Source organism: Gadus chalcogrammus, chromosome 13 (assembly GCF_026213295.1).
Source record: "Gadus chalcogrammus isolate NIFS_2021 chromosome 13, NIFS_Gcha_1.0, whole genome shotgun sequence".
Classification (NCBI taxonomy): Eukaryota; Metazoa; Chordata; class Actinopteri; order Gadiformes; family Gadidae; genus Gadus; species Gadus chalcogrammus.
In genome coordinates this window covers 6,177,408-6,197,318 of record NC_079424.1, presented here as the reverse complement: position 1 = coordinate 6,197,318, position 19,911 = coordinate 6,177,408, and the positions used below count along the sequence as shown (strand labels likewise).

Genomic DNA, 19,911 nt, shown 5'->3' with positions numbered 1-19,911 from the left:
CAATACAATCCTCCTAGATCCATGTAGCATTACAATTATTATGTTCATGCCAGGATGTGTATCAGAGTAAGTTTCAAACAAAACAAATATGCATGTGCACCTGTAATCGACCTAGATTGAAAAGGATCTTAAAATTTGACCTCTTTTTAATATTATTATTAGCCTCAATTAGTTGGATTAATCCAGTATCATTACACGTGTTTTTATCATATGGTTAGTTTAACACATGCCTACCAATGTGGCATTGCATTATTCATTTTTCGCTGCTTCAAGCACAGTATCGATTATTGAGTACCACTAGATGGCGCTGTTGCCTCGGTAATTTTGTTCACAGGCTGTGGCGTCGACTTTATTATCTGTTTATGTTTCGGCATCAAGCAATCTTATATTTTACAAAATTAATCATACAGATTTTAAATGAATGGCTTTTTATTAGGCAGTAATGGGAGAACACATCTTTGCTTTTTAGTAGCGCTACATGCATGGAACATCAGGAAAGCACAAGAGTCGACAATAATCCGGAAATCTGAAGTAGTATTTGTAATGAATTAAATCGTTCTCTGGAATTATATGGGAGGGGTCAAAAGCACAAAGGCCCACATTAAAAATGAATACCTCAATTAGAAAGCAATTGTAGCTAACTGCCTTACGCAATGGGACAAGCCCACAAACACGCACGCACGCACGCACGCACGCACGCACGCACGCACGCACGCACGCACGCACGCACACACACACACACACACACACACACACACACACACACACACACACACACACACACACACACACACACATCTCCACTCCCCTTGGTTTGACACCAGACACACACACACACACACACACACACACACACACACACACACACACACACACACACACACACACACACACACACACACACACACACACACACACACACACACACACACACACACACACACACACACATCTCCACTCCCCTTGGTTTGACACACACACACACACACCAAACACACCTGGCAGTAATTTCCCAAACATGCCAACAATTTCCAGTGAACTGGATGTCCCGTAGCTTCCCAGAGGGGCTCCGGGACGTTTGTGGGTCGCTGCGACAGCATCTGACAAAGGCATGTCTAGGGTAGATCCTTCTTCTCACGTGTCCTCTGCATGGCCGGCCCTCCTATTCATAGACCGCGAGGAGCCAATGCTACAAGAAAAGCATTATCTTTGTGTTCTTTATATATCAGACGAAAGAGTGACGACTGGATAGAAATAAAATGCTTTTGAACAGAGTGGCAGATACAACAAGACTCTTCCATCTGCCAGGAAAACATGAGTGAAGGCCGGCCCATGTCACTAAAATAAAGATGTTGGTGACTAAGTTGACTAAATTATTCACAGACTGGTCTTGTATGACTCTGTCCATACCTTTGTGTTACGATGTGGGCTCGGTGCAGGAGATGAGATGAGGAAGAATACTTGCTGCAGTGAAATAATATTTAAATATTTCTAATAATAATTATAGCTTGCAGCTCTCTTGACAACAGGGGGGGGGGGGGGGGGGGATTTAATTCTCGTTTAGTTCCTGTATCTACAACACTTTGTCCTTGAAATAACTAAGGATGGTAGCATCAAAGGAGAAAGTTACTTACTGATTGAATGTAAGGAAGAATCTAAGCTTTTAATTGCCTTGGAAACAGGTCTAAGCGTGAGGCCATTTCTATCTAGTTACATTGTCACACTTTCTAGTTGCCAATTTGAGTCATGCATCTCAACGGTCACCATGGAAACTGTATTGTGCCCTATGTCAGTCTACACAGGTCGGTTTGTTTGTTGTTGGCCCTGGTATGTTTCATGTGAATGCCTCATGTGCGAGTGTGCAAGAGAGGAGCTCTCAAATGGAATTAATGTTTGTCTGGTCCTCTCTATTCACTTTCTACGGACATCGTTTCCTTTCCATCAGTCATCGATTGAACAGAAACCCCAGGGACAGACTCGGGGTGCGGGGCAGGTGTGTGTTAGGAGGAAAGGCACAGAGAGCGTCCACCTCGTGACACGTGGAACGATGGCAGCGGTACAAATAGCTTTTCGCTTTTCCTTTATTGTTCAAGGTTAACAAATATAGAACTGGAAATAGGTGGACTGTCAAATTCCTGCATGAAAAAAAAGCAAAACAACAACATAAAAGTCACAAGAGCAGGACCAGATGACCACAATGCAGAACTGCATATGGTCCATAAATATGGGGCTGTCACCCTGGAGAATGTGCTTATTTAGCTTACAGACAGACACAAACACACACACACACATGGTGCTAGGAGGTAGCTTAGAAGACTGTGTTTGATATTGGACGTGAACTCTTCCCGAAGGCTATGTTTGGTGTGGGGGGAGCGGGCCCCCTGCTGTGAGCCACAGCTTGTTTCTAATTTAATTAGTGGTTGAAGAGGTGTAAACAAATAGCACAATGTTTTCTGTTCACCGATCGCTGTGCACCACGACTCAACCCAGCTCACACTGTCTACAGAAAACCTTAGTGAAACGTCTCTCGGTCTGTTTTTAAATGTAGTCGATGCTAAAAATGACTCCTTGTTCTGGTGCTAATTGGTTTCCCATCAAGAAGTGTTCCGCTGATTAATCCATCCACACGGATTGCTTTATAGGAGGGAGAACCATATTATGTAGAATTAAACATCTCAGCAGTTTTATATGAGTGTATTAGTAATCCTTACTAAACATATTATTTAATATATAAATTAATATATAAAACATTTGGTTCCCTCACATTGCTTTCTATATTTGAAAGTGGCCAGTAGCCAACAATATAAGATGATCATCTGATCCTTTAATATAGGCTACACTATTAGAAATAAAAAAAAATAAGAAAATGCAAAACTATAAGATTAGCATAATATATTGAGCTAGAACTCACTTCTTTAGAAAATATGTTAAAAATATAATTGCACATTTTGATCTTTTCCGTTAACTAGTGTAGTAATATATTTGTTAGATTTGTTTTCCTTCCAAAATGATGCATGTACAATATTAATACTCATGCAGTACAGGAAATTCAACAGAGGAAAGAAAAAAAGAGCCTGTGTTTCCAATGGGAGAAATTGAAATTGTTGTAATTTCAAATGAAGCCAATGGTCCATCCGTGGGCCACAGGAACATGATAGCCCCCTGCAAGGTGAGGGATGTGATGACAACACACACAGCTGAGGAACCTCCTCATTCCCAGAGCACCGCCACAAGCGTGCATTTTGAACCCGACGAGAATCCGCACAATTTGAGCTTCACAAAAGCAAGTTGGAAACGGACAAAATAAGAAATGATTCAAAACAAATAGCTTTATGTGTACATTATCCGACATACTCATATTTTAGTTTCCTCTGATGTAAGTGCACAGAACGGGAACACAACACATGGAAACATGCTCACAGTGTCATTTCTTTCTAAGCGTATATAAGTATCCATTTGGAGTTCAACATGAGGGAAGAGTATGCCTATGGATTTAGAGGGCGGAGAGAGCAATGCCAGAGCTATGAATACAAGCCTGAACTTTGGGTATGGTCTATTGTTTGTACACACACACACACACACACACACACACACACTCGCACGCATGCACACACACAAACGCACACACATGCACGCACACACACACATGCACAAACGCAAACAAATACAATTAAATTAATTAAACATGAAAGTGAATAAATATCCTAAGGCCAGTTTTGAGGAAGTATTAGAAGGAAAACTATAGATAATGTATAGTATATCAACACATGCCAGTTGTCATAGCTACGGCATGGTGTAAGCGGAATTTACATAAAAATATTGTTATGTCTGGAGACAATATCTTCCCCGAGTCTGCACTTTTAGGTTTCAACCCTGTTGTTGTTCTCCAGGGATCCAATCACATCCTAGAGAAGCTCCCAGCAGTTTGAAAAAAATAACGGTAATTGTTCATTCCTTTATTGTGTTGTGCAGGGTATTCTAATATAGTCTTCCGTGTATGGTCTGTACAGTACATACAGTAGACTTCGTCTGAGGTTTGTGCGCAGAGCCACAAACAACCCAAACACACATCTTCCTCGTGAGTCTGAACGTCTGAGCGGGTGTTGTAATTCCTCTGTCCTATTTCCCATTGTGCTTTATTTAGACTGTTGGCGCTTCCCCCACGTCCCCGTCCTCTCCTGCCTCAGTTGTCTTTGGAGGCGTTAGAGATCCTCCTCTCCCCCGGAAGTGGCTCCGGCTCCCCCGCCACGTGCCTCTCCCGGCCCCCCCCCGGGAGCCCCTCCACGTGGGCCATACGTTGGCCTAGCAGCCTCCTCTGAGGGCCCTCCTGGTGGCCCTCCCTCCACTGGCAGCTGGACTGAAAGCCGGACCTAGGGCTCAGTCTATGGGGAGCTCCGGCTCCCGCACCGCCGCCGCCGCCGCCGGAGTGGCGGTGGTGGTGGTCCTCGTCGTCGGTGTCGGCGTCGATGAACAGGTTGATGGAGGCGTCGTGGAACGTGAAGATGCCGGCGGACGCCGCCACCGCCACCGCCGGCGGTGGCGGCGCCAGCCTCGGCAGGTTCTCGGGGCTCTTGCTGGGCGTGCGGCTGCTGGCGCTGGCGTAGACGGACACCTCCGGGCTCCGCGCCGAGGAGCCGTCCGACAGAGCCCCCCCACCCTCCCCGCCCCGCCCCGCCGAGGGGGACGCCGACGCGCCCGCCGCCCGGCCTTTGTGCTTGGCCCCGAGAGAGCGGCCCGTGGAGGAGAGGGCGCCGCGCTCGGCGGCCGGCGCGTGTCGCCGAACCGCCGCGCCGTGGGACACCGCGAGTTCGTTCTCCATGGTGGTCTCCAGGCCGGGGTGAGCGCTGACCCGTCCGACGGGGCTCTGGGAGAAGCGGGAGCTCTCCGGGAAGTCGGTGGCGCAGGTGATGAAGCTGTCCACGCTGGACATGCTCTTCATGTCCATCACGGGGTCCGCTGGTCGGCCCCTGGCTGCGGCGGGGATGCTGCCCATCTCCATCTCAGTCCTCTGGTGCGGGACCCTAGACAACAGCCCTTTGTCGTTGCCGTCCGGGCCCGGCCGGGGCTGGCCCTTGGCCATGCTGTTGTACATCTCCTCCAGATTCTGGGCATCTAGACGCTGTGGGCTGGAGGGTCTGGCTTTCTCCTGGAAGCTTGTCTCCAGGGTCTGGGCCAGGCTGGCGTCCGAGAGGGTTGGCTTGGATGTCTCTTTCTGGTGGCTCAGAGATACGTGGTTCTCCTGGATCTTCTCGCCTGTGTCCTCCACCGTTACATCCATGAGTTCCATGCTCTGGGCTAGAGCCTCTTTTATGTTCATAGAGACAATGCTGCCATTTCTCTTGGCTCTCTCCAAGGCCTCTCTCCTTTTGATGGCCTTCTCTTGCCTCTTCTGTTCCTTATAAAACTCTGAGAAGTTATTCACAATGATAGGAATGGGCAGGGCTATCACCAGTACTCCTGCTATACAACACAGACCCCCCACTATCTTCCCCAGGAGGGTTTGGGGTAGATGTCTCCGTAACCCACGGTGGTCATAGTGATGGTGGCCCACCAGAAAGACGCCGGAATGCTTTTGAACTTGGTGTCGTCCTCATCCTTCTCGGCGAAGAAGACGAGACTGGAGAAGATCATGATGCCCATGGCCAGGAAGAGGATGAGCAGACCCAGCTCGTTGTAGCTCCTCCTCAGGGTGAAGCCCAGAGACTGCAGGCCAGTGGAGTGCCGGGCCAGCTTCAGGATGCGCAGGATCCGCATGATGCGGAAGATCTGCACCACCCGCCGGACATTCTGGAACTGCAGCACGCTCTTGTTGGACTCGGTGAGGAAGAGGGTGACGTAGTAGGGCAGGATGGCCAGCAGGTCGATGACGTTCAGCGGGCCCTTGAAGAACTTCCACTTGCTGGGCGAGGAGAGGAAGCGGAGCAGGTACTCCATGGTGAACCAGGCGATGCACGCCGCCTCCACGTGGGCCAGCTGGGGGTTGTCGATGACCTGGCCAAACTCATCGGTGTCCTGGAGCTCCGGGAGGGTGTTCAGGGACAAGGCGATGGTGGATAGGATGATGAAGAGGATGGAGATGATGGCCAGGATCTGAAACACAAAAATATGATATACTTGGATTAAAAAATAGATTCTTCATATAATGCCAGAAGGATGAAGAATCTGTTCCTGTTAATTATAGGGAGGCAGGTGATGATAAGCAGAGAAGCAGACTGTAACCTCCCCCCTCCCTACACACACATACACGCAGGCACACACCGAGGCATGCACACACACTCAACCCATCACTTATTTAACCACCCACTCATACACACATTCTGAGATCCTATAATAAATGGAAGACCTATAACAGTGTACATTGCCGGATGACAACTGCCAATCTGCTGGCCATTGATGACGTCACCCACAACAGTGTGGGTTGGTGTGTAACAACCAGTGTGTAGCGGGGGTATGCCGGCCGTGCTGCCCCTCTCTTGAAAACCAGCATGAAATCCAGTACAAGGTCACGTTGGACACCGTGTGTCCCTGGCAAATAGAGAGTGTGATTAATTTCTGGAACCAATCAGAGGCCCTGAACCTTAATTGATCCGGACAGGCAACTGGCTCACGGAGGCCCAACTTGGCCTCGAGGGAGGGACAAGCCAGTGGGGGGGGGGGGGGGGGGGGGGGCAGGGCTGTTTGGAGTGTGAAGTGTGAAGTAGGTTACAGGAAGGATGGTAGTAAATTACATTGGGTGTTTTCGGAGAACATATAACTGGTTCAGCTCAGGGGCAGGGGGGCTAAAAGGGACTGTCAAAAGTCCATCTCCCGAGGCAGGGGTGACGGATGCACTCTCAAAGACAACCCATTAGAACCACACCACAACCGAAGAGGATAACCGCACCACTGAGACGCAAGCCCAAGACGTCAATTTCAAAGAAAAAGCGTGACCCCGATGTGCAAGCAAGAGATTGTGGCGTTAGTGAACAGTAGAAGTTACAGTTAAAAAAGCAATGGAGGTCGACTCATATGCCTACGGAGCTGGAAACCATAGGCTCCTGAGCTTTGACTCCTTCAGTGTGAACCGGATCATGACTAATGCACTGTGACACAGACGTCAAGCTGGGTAAGAGTTAATGAGGATAGTGTTGGTGTGGACCCCAGGTGTGATTTGATTGAAAGAGCGGAACCATGACCGTGGCTCCTCCCCCGAGAGTCTCCTCTCCAGGAATACCTCCCCCCCACTCCCCCACCACCACCACCACCACCACCACCACCACCACCACCACCACCACCACCACCACCACCACCTCCACCACCACCACCACCACCACCAGAGGATAGGGGAGAGAAGGAAGGAGGGGAAAGTGAGTAGAGGAGAGTTAAGGGACGGAGAGGAGGAGAGAAAGGAAGAGGATAGGAGAACAGTGAGAAGGTGATAGGGAACAGGACACGTATTTTCAGCGTGCCTTCGTAGAGGCGCGAATGCTACAGAGATTCATAACGGAGCTTTTCATCGTCTGATTGGATCAGTGATGCTGTCGATCGTAGGGTAATAATAGTATATGTGTTGTGTAGCAGTATGGGGTTTCTGTCCATAATGTCCTGTGGTTCTCCTTACTGTCTCTCACTCTATAACTCAACCGATGCAGCACTCTGAGAGTCCATGACAAAGTACGTTATGAGAGAAAATAGAAGTAGAATTAAAGAAAAGTTACAAGCTTCCTACTCTAAGCATTCTAGCCATGCACCCATGCAAACACACACACACACACACACACACCACACACACACACACACCACACACACACACACACACACACACACACACACACACACACACACACACACACACACACACACACACACACACACACACACACACACACACACACACATTTTGCTTAATTAGCCCCAAGCCTACCGAACCTGGAGCCCAGGAGGCAGGAAAGTGAATATTTAATACCCTTCGGAAGTACATGTTATCCCTATGTCCTGGAAAAGGGATGTGTGTGTGTGTGTGTGTGTGTGTGTGTGTGTGTGTGTGTGTGTGTGTGTGTGTGTGTGTGTGTGTGTGTGTGTGTTTGTGTGTGTGTGTTTGTGTGTGTGTGCAGCAGCAACTGTAAGCCTGAACTGCCAAAAGAGTAACCTAGTTTTTGTCCAAGGTGAATTCTGCTGCCTACTGAATAATAAGAGGCATGTTGTAATAATAACGAAATTGAGGCTTGTAATAAACCGTGTGGGGTCTCCCATGTTCCAGATAAGAAAAGAGTGTTGCAACATGTTGGTCATTTTGTTATAGGATCCTTTGCCTCTTGCTTTAAGAGTGGTGGTGCTGATGTTCATGGTTATTCATTTGGATATATTTAGTTTGTTTCACTAAATGGGCAATTTGTGATGGTCCACATGATTGACACTGACCGTTTATGATTTTCTAATCAATTCTGGACATGGCGCAGTAATTGCCTCCGATAACGCTCCCGTCAACATCCTCACCAGCAACACACAACATTTTAAGAGCATTTAGCTAACAACCCCCCCCCCCCCCTCCCCCATGGTTACAAAAACGCTTCTAGGATGAGGTGACTCAGGGCGACACTACAACAAGGTTTCAGAAGAGAGAAAAACGCTGCACAACACAAAGAGCAGCGAGCAGCACTGCTTAACGGCAGCACAACCGGCTGAAGGACACCTGCAGATGGATCTATTAGGTGTGCGATGGGAAGATGGAGCTGCTGAATAATTCAGAGTGAGAGAACATTTCACTGAAAAAAAAAAAAAAGACACTTCCCGAGGAGAGGATGGAGGAGAAGAGATTTGTGAACGAGGAGTCAGGGCTCTGACCTGAGACATGACAAATGGCTCTTACAAGGGCTGGGTGAGAACACGGCGTGACAGATAAATTGGCACCCGGTCGAGTTTGTGATGATGTTTTCGTTTTTCAAGCCAGCATCTGTGGTAACTTTTCCTCGGCCTTCCTTAAAGAGCCCACTCACTCGGGCGAGTTCCTTCATCCGTGTGGCACATTGTTAACTCCGGTTCCACTTGTGAGCCCGACACGTCTGAAAATGGCGTCTTTGTATCCCACTTCTTAAGTCTTCTTCATTATTCGTGATTTTAAAGTTAGTCTGCAAAAAAATCGTCCCAATAGTTGTGCTAGTGATTCCCTAGTTTGTCCATAAAGCTCTAACAACTGGCCTTCTTCATCGGAGCGATTCGTGGGGCCTTTCGCTCTCTTATGTACTGCAGTGGGACTATTAATAGCACACTTCGGTGAAGTTGCAATTAGACAACAGTCGGGAGCTGTATAGCGACCATAAACCCTTCCTCCCGAGGGAACATCAGCTCTCCTGGAAGGTGGTGGTTCAGACTTCAAGGGTGTACCCTGAGGCCCATACTCTCTCTCCCCCCGTGTTCTTCCTAACTTATCGTGATGCGCTCTGCACGTTGCCAGAAGGCACCCGGAGACAGGGAGGACCGAGGGGGCGGGGTGCAGCAGCGGCACCAAGGCTGGACAGACACAGACAGGAAGCTGTGTTTGGGGTTTCTGCAGTAGAACATATAGTCAAGAAGAGAAGGAGGTGGAGGGGGGGAGATCTACCGGGACAGCAGGTACCCAGCGGAGGCATGCCGCACCAAACTGTGACATAATAGACCCACGGTGTGGCTCACTGCAGTCTGCAGCACACACACATACTCTGCAGCCGACGCTCTTGCCTGACGAAAAGCCCTGGAAATATATTCATATAAGGGTGAAACGTATCAGCTGCCTTGCATCATTGTTTACTCATGCAGGCCTATATTGGTGTTTGAAAAAAAAGCTGTGTCTGGGCCGTGACACGATGGCGGCGCTATTTCCAACTCGTCGTCTGCAGAGTTTCACCTTGCGCTGCATCCATTTCTGTCCCGTGTCAGAGCCCTCCGACCAGACCGCGGGGCTATTCCTGACCTCCGAATCAGCCCCAGCGCCTCTCTGCTTTGGCAAGAGACAAGGTGATGGATCGCCCGGCTCACGCGACCACACAGTTTCCTCTGTGGGTGGGAAAAGGGGAGTGTGTGTGTGTGTGTGTGTGTGTGTGTGTGTGTGTGTGTGTGTGTGTGTGTGTGTGTGTGTGTTTACTGTACGCATATGTCTGGATGTCTGTGTGTGGCACATTAAGTCTGCATAATAGTCCCATCTTGTTTTCCCTTTCACAAGTCATTAAAGATGGGCGCGGGCAGTGCATCGCAGCACTTAAAAGACACGCTAATTGTGCGATGCAATGTGGATGTTTTAATGGTTTCCAAAGCTCTATTGCCAGTTGTTGATTCTCAAGAGGCGAGACCTTGGCAGGGTTGTTATGCAGTCGGCCCTAGCGCTGGTGTATTCACGCTTTTGTAGTTGATCAGTGGGTGCAGTTCAGTTTCAACATCTCCGACAGCTCATCGCTACTTCCCTGGGATACTGTGAGAAGAAAATGTTAACGGTACATATAAAAGAAACCTTGCATACGAAGGGATAAGACAGATAGGGCAAAGAGAACGTATATGACACTATATATATATATCTATGTATATATAGATATGTAAATAGATATACTGTAGTGTTTGTACCTGTGTATGTAAGAGAGAGTGTAAGCAACCGACCAAGAAAGAGAGAGAGAGAGAGAGAGAGAGAGAGAGAGAGAGAGAGAGATAGAGCGAGAGAGAGAGAGGGAGGGAGAGAGAGAGAGAGAGATAGAGAGAGAGAAACAGAGAGAGAGATAGAGAGCGAGAGAGACAGAGAGCGAGAGCGAGAGCGAGTGAGCTGCTACTCATTACAGTCGCCCTGCATGCCAAGTCCTTGTAAAAAAAACATCTGGGTACCCCGCCCCTGCCATCAGCCCTGCTACCATATGTGAGTGGGAGGACCCATTTGGCCCAGCTTTAGCCACCAGCTTTATTTTGGAGTTCTTTCAGGTCATCCAGTGTCCTAACATATCCTTTGTCCGTCTCCGTCTCAAAAAATACACATTCAAGCATCTTGTCTTCAGAGGCCTCAACCGACCAACAATATACTAGGAGAAACAAGTTCAGCCCACAGCTGAATGTAAGTCTTATTGGAACGTGGTGTGAGTGTGTGTGCAGTCTCTTCCCCAGCGTGTCAGCCCTCGTGTAGGAGAGTGAGAAGAGGCAGGCAGCCTGCCATGGAAACCCCTCAGCAGGCTGCAGGGAGGACTCTCCTCCTCCAGGCGATGGAGGTAGCAGACAGAATGCATGGTGGATCCTCACTAATGTAATAAAGCCCGTCGTCTCTGATCCCCAGGAGAGTCTGTGGGTGTTTGTGTGGAACAAGGCCGAACCGGTTGGCTTGCTGTACTCTCTGCTTTCACACGGCAGCATACTGTGTGCACGGCGCTCCGGGCCCACTTATTGCCATCAAATAACAAGTCAACCAAAACATCCCGCCACCTTTCTTTATTGAAGGGGACAAAGGCTACATTTAAAGGGGTTGTAGGTGAGCTATTACTTGAGGGTGATTTGTAAGAAATGGCACAGCAATCCGTTCAGCTACTATTGAGTGGATTGGGCAGTGAGAATATCTGTTCCTCGATGAATGCACATGCCTCGGTATGAGCAAATTTAGATTTTTAAGCCACCCCCCTCTTATTTCTGACCAACAGGGGCATCTCTTCCCTGATTGGTTCAGGGTATATCCCTTTCCGGTTAGTCCCAGGTGCATGAAATGGAACACTGCTATGTTAGAGATACGTAGGGAGGGACGGAGAACAGAGGGAGTTTTTTTTTTTTGGTTTGTTTCTAAATCTTGCTCCCTTCTGCTCTTTTCCGTTCTCTCTTTTAGAACTCTCGAATCTTACCGTCAACCACTTTGATTATAAAAACAGGCTGACTTTTGGCTAGAGAATCTGTACAAATGATTGTCTGAATAAAGATGGCATGAGAAACATCTTCCTGCAGTTTGTCTTATGTGTTTATTTATGTCTTCCATCATTCTTTCTTCTGTTTTCTTTCTCTTTCGGGTAAATCATCAGTTGGGGATTATGCCTAGTTTACATCTGATTACATTTCATGGCCCACACACGAACCAAATCGAACCAACATTTTTTCTCCTCACATTCTGGAACAGAGCCCTGTTCACTTGTCCAGCCATGTTTAGTCTACATGTGTCTAAAACCTTGGCCTGAATCTTGATACCTGCGGTTGCAGAAAACAGGGAAGATGCCTTTACCTATCTGGTGTCCACCGACAGATAATTAAAGTTTACTAATGCGTCTCTCTCCAGCTCTCTCCCGCTCTCTGTCTCTCAGTCTCTCAGTCTCTCAGTCTCTCTGTCTCTGTCTCTGTCTCTCTCTCTCTCTCTCTCCACCCCCCCCCCCCCCCTCTCTCTCTCTCTCTCGCTCTCTCTGGCAGCCAAGCTCGCTCTCCCGGTCACGACAGTGTTTACCATTCAGGCCGTGTCACTCGACTCCCGGGACACGGTAGGGTGTCATCCTCACGTAGAGAAGGTTAGCCCGGGGCGCTCGCTTCGGGGGCCACCCTCTGGAATAGGAGAGGACACCCCCAAAGCCCTCCCCCCCCACACACACACAACAGCGTCACGACCCTACCTGCGTAACCATCATTTTGAATGCTAGGATCCATTTAAGTTTGTCTCCTCCTTTCAATGCCGCCGAAGTGATTACGAATTCAAACCTCCAACCTGAAGCTGTTGAAGGGGCTGGCTACAATCAGATCTGGTACAACTGGAGCTAGAAATATACCTACAATTTACGCCATTTGGTGGACGCTTTTATCCGGTTCCTTACAATACAGTGAGTGAAGACGTATGTCCAGCTAACCCTCACACAGATACCTCCACGCCAGATGATGTAAGCGACACAGTTCTAGGTGATATACTTTGTTGCGCGTGCCGTTATTATATCATGTTTTTAGGTATTCTTGTCTACATTTCGAGCCTTTGAGGACGGCTACACTCAGATGAACTCCTAGCATAGTCTCTGCTCGGCTTTTTTTCAAAAGTGCTATAATTAGAGCTGTGAGACAGACGACAGTCTGTCACAGTCCCACCCTCTCATGTGCACCTGTGAAACTGTGAAAGCATCGGAACTAAAAATTACCCAAGTATCCCTCCCCCCCCCCCCCCCCCCCCCACCCTCGCCCCCCCTTCCCTCATTCACTGTCGCTATGGCAACCCATCACCCGTTCACCAGGATATGAACACAGAGAGGTGGAGTTCTGGCAGCGCACAGTACAGTTCAGCCGTTCCCCCGCTCAGGCCTTGCGGTTCACTATCAATCATGTGCTTTCTTGAACATGTTTACTTTTGTCGTCAAGCTAAGTAGCTAAGCAGTTACGTCCAGCTACTAGGAGTGCTGTGTTTCCCCTCATGGCAAACGTAGACAATGCCCTCCGGTCGGCTTCAATGAGCACGTCAGGTCGGGCGACTTGTGTCTCAAACTGTGTTCTCTCTGGTTCTGGAGATTCATGAGAGCAGGACTCGTCGTCGATGTGTTAAGCGGGGGGGATTCCGTATCAAAAACGGTCTCACATTGCGGCCATATGGCCCCATGCCTCTCTGCTGGACATCGTCCACTTGATGTGGAGAAAAGTGCCTGTGTGAAGAGCGTTGGGGCAAAGGGCGCGATGAAACCACTTTTCGACACTTCTCCGAGATTTCTCCTCTGACACAGCAGAGCTCCTGAACAGTAGTAATGGTACCGAGGTGGACCGATGCCACCCTGATGGCTCCATAACAGAGACCTCTATCACCTTCGACACATCGAGGTGGGCTGTTAGTTGACTGTGGCCCGCACCTGGTTTGACCATCACGACAACCGCATAATCTGCTGGAGCACTTTCCAAGTGGTACCATCTTCCTCGATCATTAGAACTTTCAGGGGACTGGTTTTCATGGATTAAAGTGCAGTTAAACACTTTTCAATGTTTTCAGGGCTTGACCATCCGTCACGTAATGCAATAATAGTTATTCAATATGCATGCAGTGTTAGACTGGAAACCAACATGTGGCCTTTGCGAACATCTTCCTCTGTGTCTTCTCTGCATGTCTTTCTGTCTGTCTGTCGGTCTGCATGTCTGCCCTCTGATGATGAGGAGCTACAGTGAGCACCTCGCCGATCGCTGACCTCCACTGTGTTCCTTAAGCTGCAGCAGGACTCATGGGATATTTACTGTGTGATGGTCAGCAGCACTCAGGCGATGTCCCTGAAACATTCAGAGAGAGGCATTCACCCAGCCCCGTCCGTCTGTCAGGCGGCAGACAGACGGACACAGAGGGCCTTTGAGTGGAAGAGGGGAAACGTGTTCTCCCTGTATGACTGTTTAGTTTGTTTATGTGCTATAATTGCGGCTATAAAAGGCTAAGAGGCAATTCCGCAGCCAAACAACCACTTGGCCACACCTCAGTGACATTTGAGGCCAAATGTCTGGATGATATAATTGAATAATATAATATAACATATATATATAATATATCATATAATATATATTTAATAGAATATATAATAGAATAAAATATGTAATATAATAGAATTGCGGCGCTGAAGCCGGCGGTGAGCTTCAGGTAAGCCTCCGTCCATTAGATGCATTCCTCCTCCTCCTTCTCAGGGTGAGGCCTGACAGATTTACAGCCACAGACAAAAGGCCACTACAGAGCATTTACTCGTACGTTTACGAGCGGCAGCGCTTTAAAGGGATTCGCCTTTTTTAAAGGTGAACACTGGTTGTGCACACAGTTGGTCGATACGCAACAAGCCAAGCCCTTCATTACGGGTGACATTAGGACGTCTGGCTGTCATCCCCATGCGCCATAAACCTAACGGGGAGTGTGTGTGTGCTGTTGTTACGCTGTTGGCCGGTACAGTGCTGTGAGAGCACTGGATGTGCTTTGCAGCCGGTTGTCAAAGCATGTTGTCTGACAACAAGGCAGACAATGGCAAGGAAAGCGCATGTATGCGAGCTGTGTGTCTTCTAGTCGGGCCTTGGGATTATAGGATTTGCGCATGTAAGGGACACAGGCTCATTGATCCAGAGATGTGTGGGCTCACACAATGTTGTTTTTTTCATGCAAGGGATATACCCAAGAACCATTGGGGTGACACAAAATACACGCACGCAAGAACTCACGCACGCACATAAATATTTATTTGTCCCTTCCAAACATAAGGATTCTCATGTTCTCGATGAAAGCTTTGCTGTTTACACACAATGGAAACAAGGGAGGAATGTTTGAACCACAAGGGCTTAAAGAGAGATTACATAAGGCTGATAACAACTAGTTTGTAGGTTGTCAAATTGAGGCAGACATAACACACTTTGGCAGACAAACGCTGCTCTTCGGGCTTGTTTGACAGAACAGATACGGAGACCATAGTTTGATGAATCGTGTTTTAATCTGTGGTGTCGCATTCCTTCTCTAAAAATTCCATTTAGGTACCAAACGTATTTCGCAGGAAGATCGCACATCAGCACCGAACAATAGCAGGGTTGTTTAATGAAGGCCGCTGGAATACAGAATCAAAACAAATACGCCGTGCATCAAAAGTTCATCAAAGCGATTTTGCATATCCTCCTCATAAGTAAATTCCATACATGCAAGCACAAGGTGTGCCATGCGTGCATGGATGTAAACACCCAGCCGGTGAGGGGCTGACTGTAGGCATAAACCAACGGCAGTTCATTAAACAGCGAACGGCGATGGCAGCCCAGTGTTGCCGCCTGGCGAGAGCGGGGGTGGTCAGCGGTTAATGAAGCACGTTACACGTCGTTAGCCCAGAAGGGGCCCAGCAGTCTCCTGCTTGTATACAGAGAGAGGACAGCCGCGGTGATTTGCGAGTGGAACAAAGCCCTAAATGATGTGTGTACGTCATGGATGCCATCCAAGAGAAGCCAGGAGCCGTGCTCTGATGGAGGAGGAGGAGGACGGAGCAGACAGTCTCAGGCACAGGCCGGGGAGGTGGTAGGAGGAGGAGGAGGTGGAGGAGGAGGAGGGGAGGGAGTAAAAAGAGGAGGAGGACGGAGCAGACAGTCTCGGGCACAGTCGGGGAGGTAGGAGGTAGAAGGAGGAGGAGGAGGAGGAGGAGGAGGAGGAGGAGGAGGAGGGGAGGAGGAGGAGGAGGAGGAAGGGACAGAGGAGAACCCGAGGGGAGGAGGAGTAAAAAAGAAGGAAGGGGGAAGGAGCAAGGGGAAGGGGGAGAGGGGGAGGAGCAACAAGAAGAGGAAGAGGGGGAAAAGCTGGAGCAGAAGGAGGAGGAGGAGGAAGAGGAAGATTAGGATGAAGAAGAGGATAAACAGGCGGAAGTGTGTGTGGGGGGGGGGGTGGGGGGGGGGGGGGGGGGGGGGGGATAAGTGATAATGGTGGGCATGGTCGGCACTGAGGACAAAGTCACACTAATTATACGTGTTAAAGCCGGGTCTGCATCTGAACCCCCGACCCCCCTGCGTATTAAACACACGCAATGTCACGCAGCACCCACCCACACCCACCCACCCACCCACCCACTGGTAAAAGCTGTCCGATCATCCGGGCCCGCGTGCCCAAGGAAACAAGCAAGGATGAGAAGGGAATGAGTGCGGACGAGCAGCGAGTGAGCCTGACTCCCCATGTATGGCAGCGTTCGCTGCCATACATGGGGAGTCAGGCTCACTCGCTGCTCGTCCGCACTCGCTTCTTCCTCTGTCATTTGTCAGTTACTCCTGAGTGGTAGTCGTAGTAGTACAGAGGTGGACCGATGCTGCACTGATGGCTCCATAATGGAGACCGTTATCCCCTATGACACATCCAGGGGTTCACACACACACACACACACACACACACACACACACACACACACACACACACACACACACACACACACACACACACACACACACACAACACACACACACACACACACACACACACAGACACACACACACAGTCCCTCCTATTGATCGCGGCTGAGCTGGTCTCTTGTAAACACGCTTAACCGCCACCACAAAGCCTCTCCTTATTAACTCAATCAATCAGGGGGACAATTTCATTTGACCCCCTCACCCCATCCCCCTTCTGCAGGTGATGCACAGGAGTCACTATGAGAAGACAAACACACGCACGCAAACAAAGCAGGCATGCCAACACATCACACACTCACGCACACAAAGTGTGCTTTGGTCTGCCCTTTTTGTTGTCGCACAGTCGTTCTGTTTGAAGTGTAGTACTCGCTAACTCAATAAGTATGTGATTTAGCAAGATGCTTTGACCCCAAAAACATTCACTCACTGTGAAACTTTTTGGATGCACAATGTCATGAATGAGCAGGGAGGGTTTAGGCTCTTGCTCAAGGGCGCCTTCTGACAAGGCCTCGGACATGAGGGTTGAATCCAGAACCCTTCGGCTGAGAGACAAACACACATTACCACAAAGAGACTAAACTGTTAGAACTGTGACTCCTACACTCCTCCTCTGTGAGTGATGTTGTTCTCAGGCAGAGAGTTTAGAGCAGGGGTCTCAAACTCGCGGCCCGGGGGCCAATTGAGGCCTGCGGGATGATATTTTGTGGCCCCCTACTTGACATCAAAGTTAAGTGTTAGTGCGGCCCGTGCGGTGTTTTCAAACGCACAGAGTGGCTTGCCATGCTTTTTTATCACTTATGATAGGGTGACCAGATGTTCCGGTTTTGCCAGGACGGTCCCAATTTTGAGTTGCGTGTCCTGAGTCCCGATAAAAGCCAAAGGATGCTAAAATGTCCTGGTTTACACCAATGACTATGAATTGTCCCCTGTTGTCAGCGATTACATAGCCAACGTGATCTCATTATAGCCCGATCATTAACTCTGATTGGGTCAGTTGTGCTCCTTTTTTTTGTGGAATACTTGATGCGGCCCAGCCTGACCCAGACTCTACTTCCAGACGCCCCCAGGTAAGTTGAGTTTGAGACCCCTGGTTTAGAGTACACCCTCAAAGCAACTCGCTGCAACCAGCTGCCCTTCTGGAAGGCACTCCGGTGGGACTCTGCCAGACTCTCCCATCCTAGAGCCGGTCCCTGCCGGCTCTAGGATGGGAGAGTCTGATCTGTAAAGTATCCCTCCCCTTCTCTTCCTTGTGTGTGTGAGAAACAATGGTCAATTCCCTGTGCTTATGAATAAGACATCACATATGTCCCTGGCTGGTAGTGAGCTACAATCGAGCCCATAGTGGAATCTATATTTGTATATATGTCTTTACTATATCGGGACTTTGAAGACCACTCTGGAGGATGGTTCTATATCTACATGAGTGCTTAGTGCGGCTGTACTTTGGCAAATGTATCCAGTTTGTACATATGTTATAATGTTGTTTGACTTATTTTTATAGTCTGTCCAGTCCCAAAGCTCAATTATGTTATTAATTTACACATCTTGGTTATTTTTAAAGATATCATTATGACCATGTATCCTACCTACATGGACCAAGGGAATTTCAACTCTTAAACAATTAAACTATATTTCAACTAAATATTATTAAATTACATTATTATTATTCAACTAAAGCAATTCCTGGTTTCTGCATCATGAGCTTCGTGACTCTGACAACAACAGAGTGATTGACAGTTAGAGAGAGAGTGAGAAAGTGAGAGAAAGCGAGCGAGGGAGGAAGATCAAGGCTAAGATTAAAGGGACAAATCCGCCAAGCTGCTGTCGCTGTTATTCACTCAAAGCCAATGTGTCTGTGGAATAGCTTTCCTCCTAATACAAGGGTTTGATCTGGACAGAAGCTTGATGAAGAGGGGCCTAATGAGCACTCTTATCCTGGTTCATGTCCTCAAAGCCTTCGTCCGTTCAGGAAAATGAGAAATCCTTGTCACGGGCCACATAGTCTCCAAAACAAGTCCGGCTAGTGCTGTGAAAAAGGTAAGGGTTCTTAATCAACACAGTGTTCACTGGTGACTATAAATACACTGTAGAGATACACTCATTAAAATCCCTTCTGTAAGTCGATTATTATTGGTAGATTATATTCATAACAAGCAGGAAACAAGTTTGTTGTTGGTCGGTTGGTTGGTGCTATATAAAGTGCTATTTAAATAAGGCGAAGTTGCCTTGGTTGAAATCTGAAACCTACAGAAGACACTAAATGCACACACTAGAATCAAAATCTAAATCACTTTCAATGAATGCATGAAACAACCACTGTCAACCCGTCAACAGTCACTGAATTAATCAAGAAATGAGGCAATCACTCAATCTGTAATCCTTGACTAACACTGGCGCTGAGACCGGATCCTTTGCTGCACCTCTTTAGTTGCCTACAACCAAATGAATGCTGCCCTGAGGATCACCTCTGAAACCACAAACTAGTTAATGTAGAGGCAGGGGAGTCAGGTTCCCTACAGATCTTTAACCCTTTCAATTTACATCACTGCTCGGTTTACAGAGGACAGAGCTCCTATTCACACACACACACACACACACACACACACACACACACACACACACACACACACACACACACACACACACACACACACACACACACACACACACACACACACACACACACACACACACACACACACATACGCATCTACTTACACATACAAGCCCAAACACACACATGCCAACACTACCACAAACACATGCCCACACCCCCACATACACAAACACACATGCACACATACACACATACACACACACACACACACACACACACACACACACACACACACACACACACACACACACACACACACACACACACAAACACACACACACACACACACACACACACACACACGCACACACACACACACAGACAAGTGCTGAGGCAATGGGACCAGACAACCTGGACTATATACACCACACAAACGTCACCTCAACATTGGTCGATAGTTTGATTGAAATGAAAGGGAAGATGATGGAGAGGAGGAATACCAGTCAATATTTTATGAAATCGGTCAAAAGATCTAGGCAACTTTA

At 48.3% G+C, this 19,911-nt stretch overlaps 1 protein-coding gene across 1 annotated transcript in view; it reads right to left on the bottom strand.

Annotated features, from left to right (window-relative positions):
* Window positions 1–4,183: 4,183 nt before the first annotated feature.
* LOC130402315 (potassium voltage-gated channel subfamily B member 1-like) overlaps window positions 4,184–19,911 on the bottom strand; it is a 30,887-nt gene continuing 15,159 nt past the window's right edge. The window contains 2 exon segments of the mRNA XM_056606467.1: window positions 4,184–5,502; window positions 5,505–6,090. Of these exon segments, the coding sequence (XP_056462442.1) occupies window positions 4,184–5,502; window positions 5,505–6,090 (1,905 nt within the window).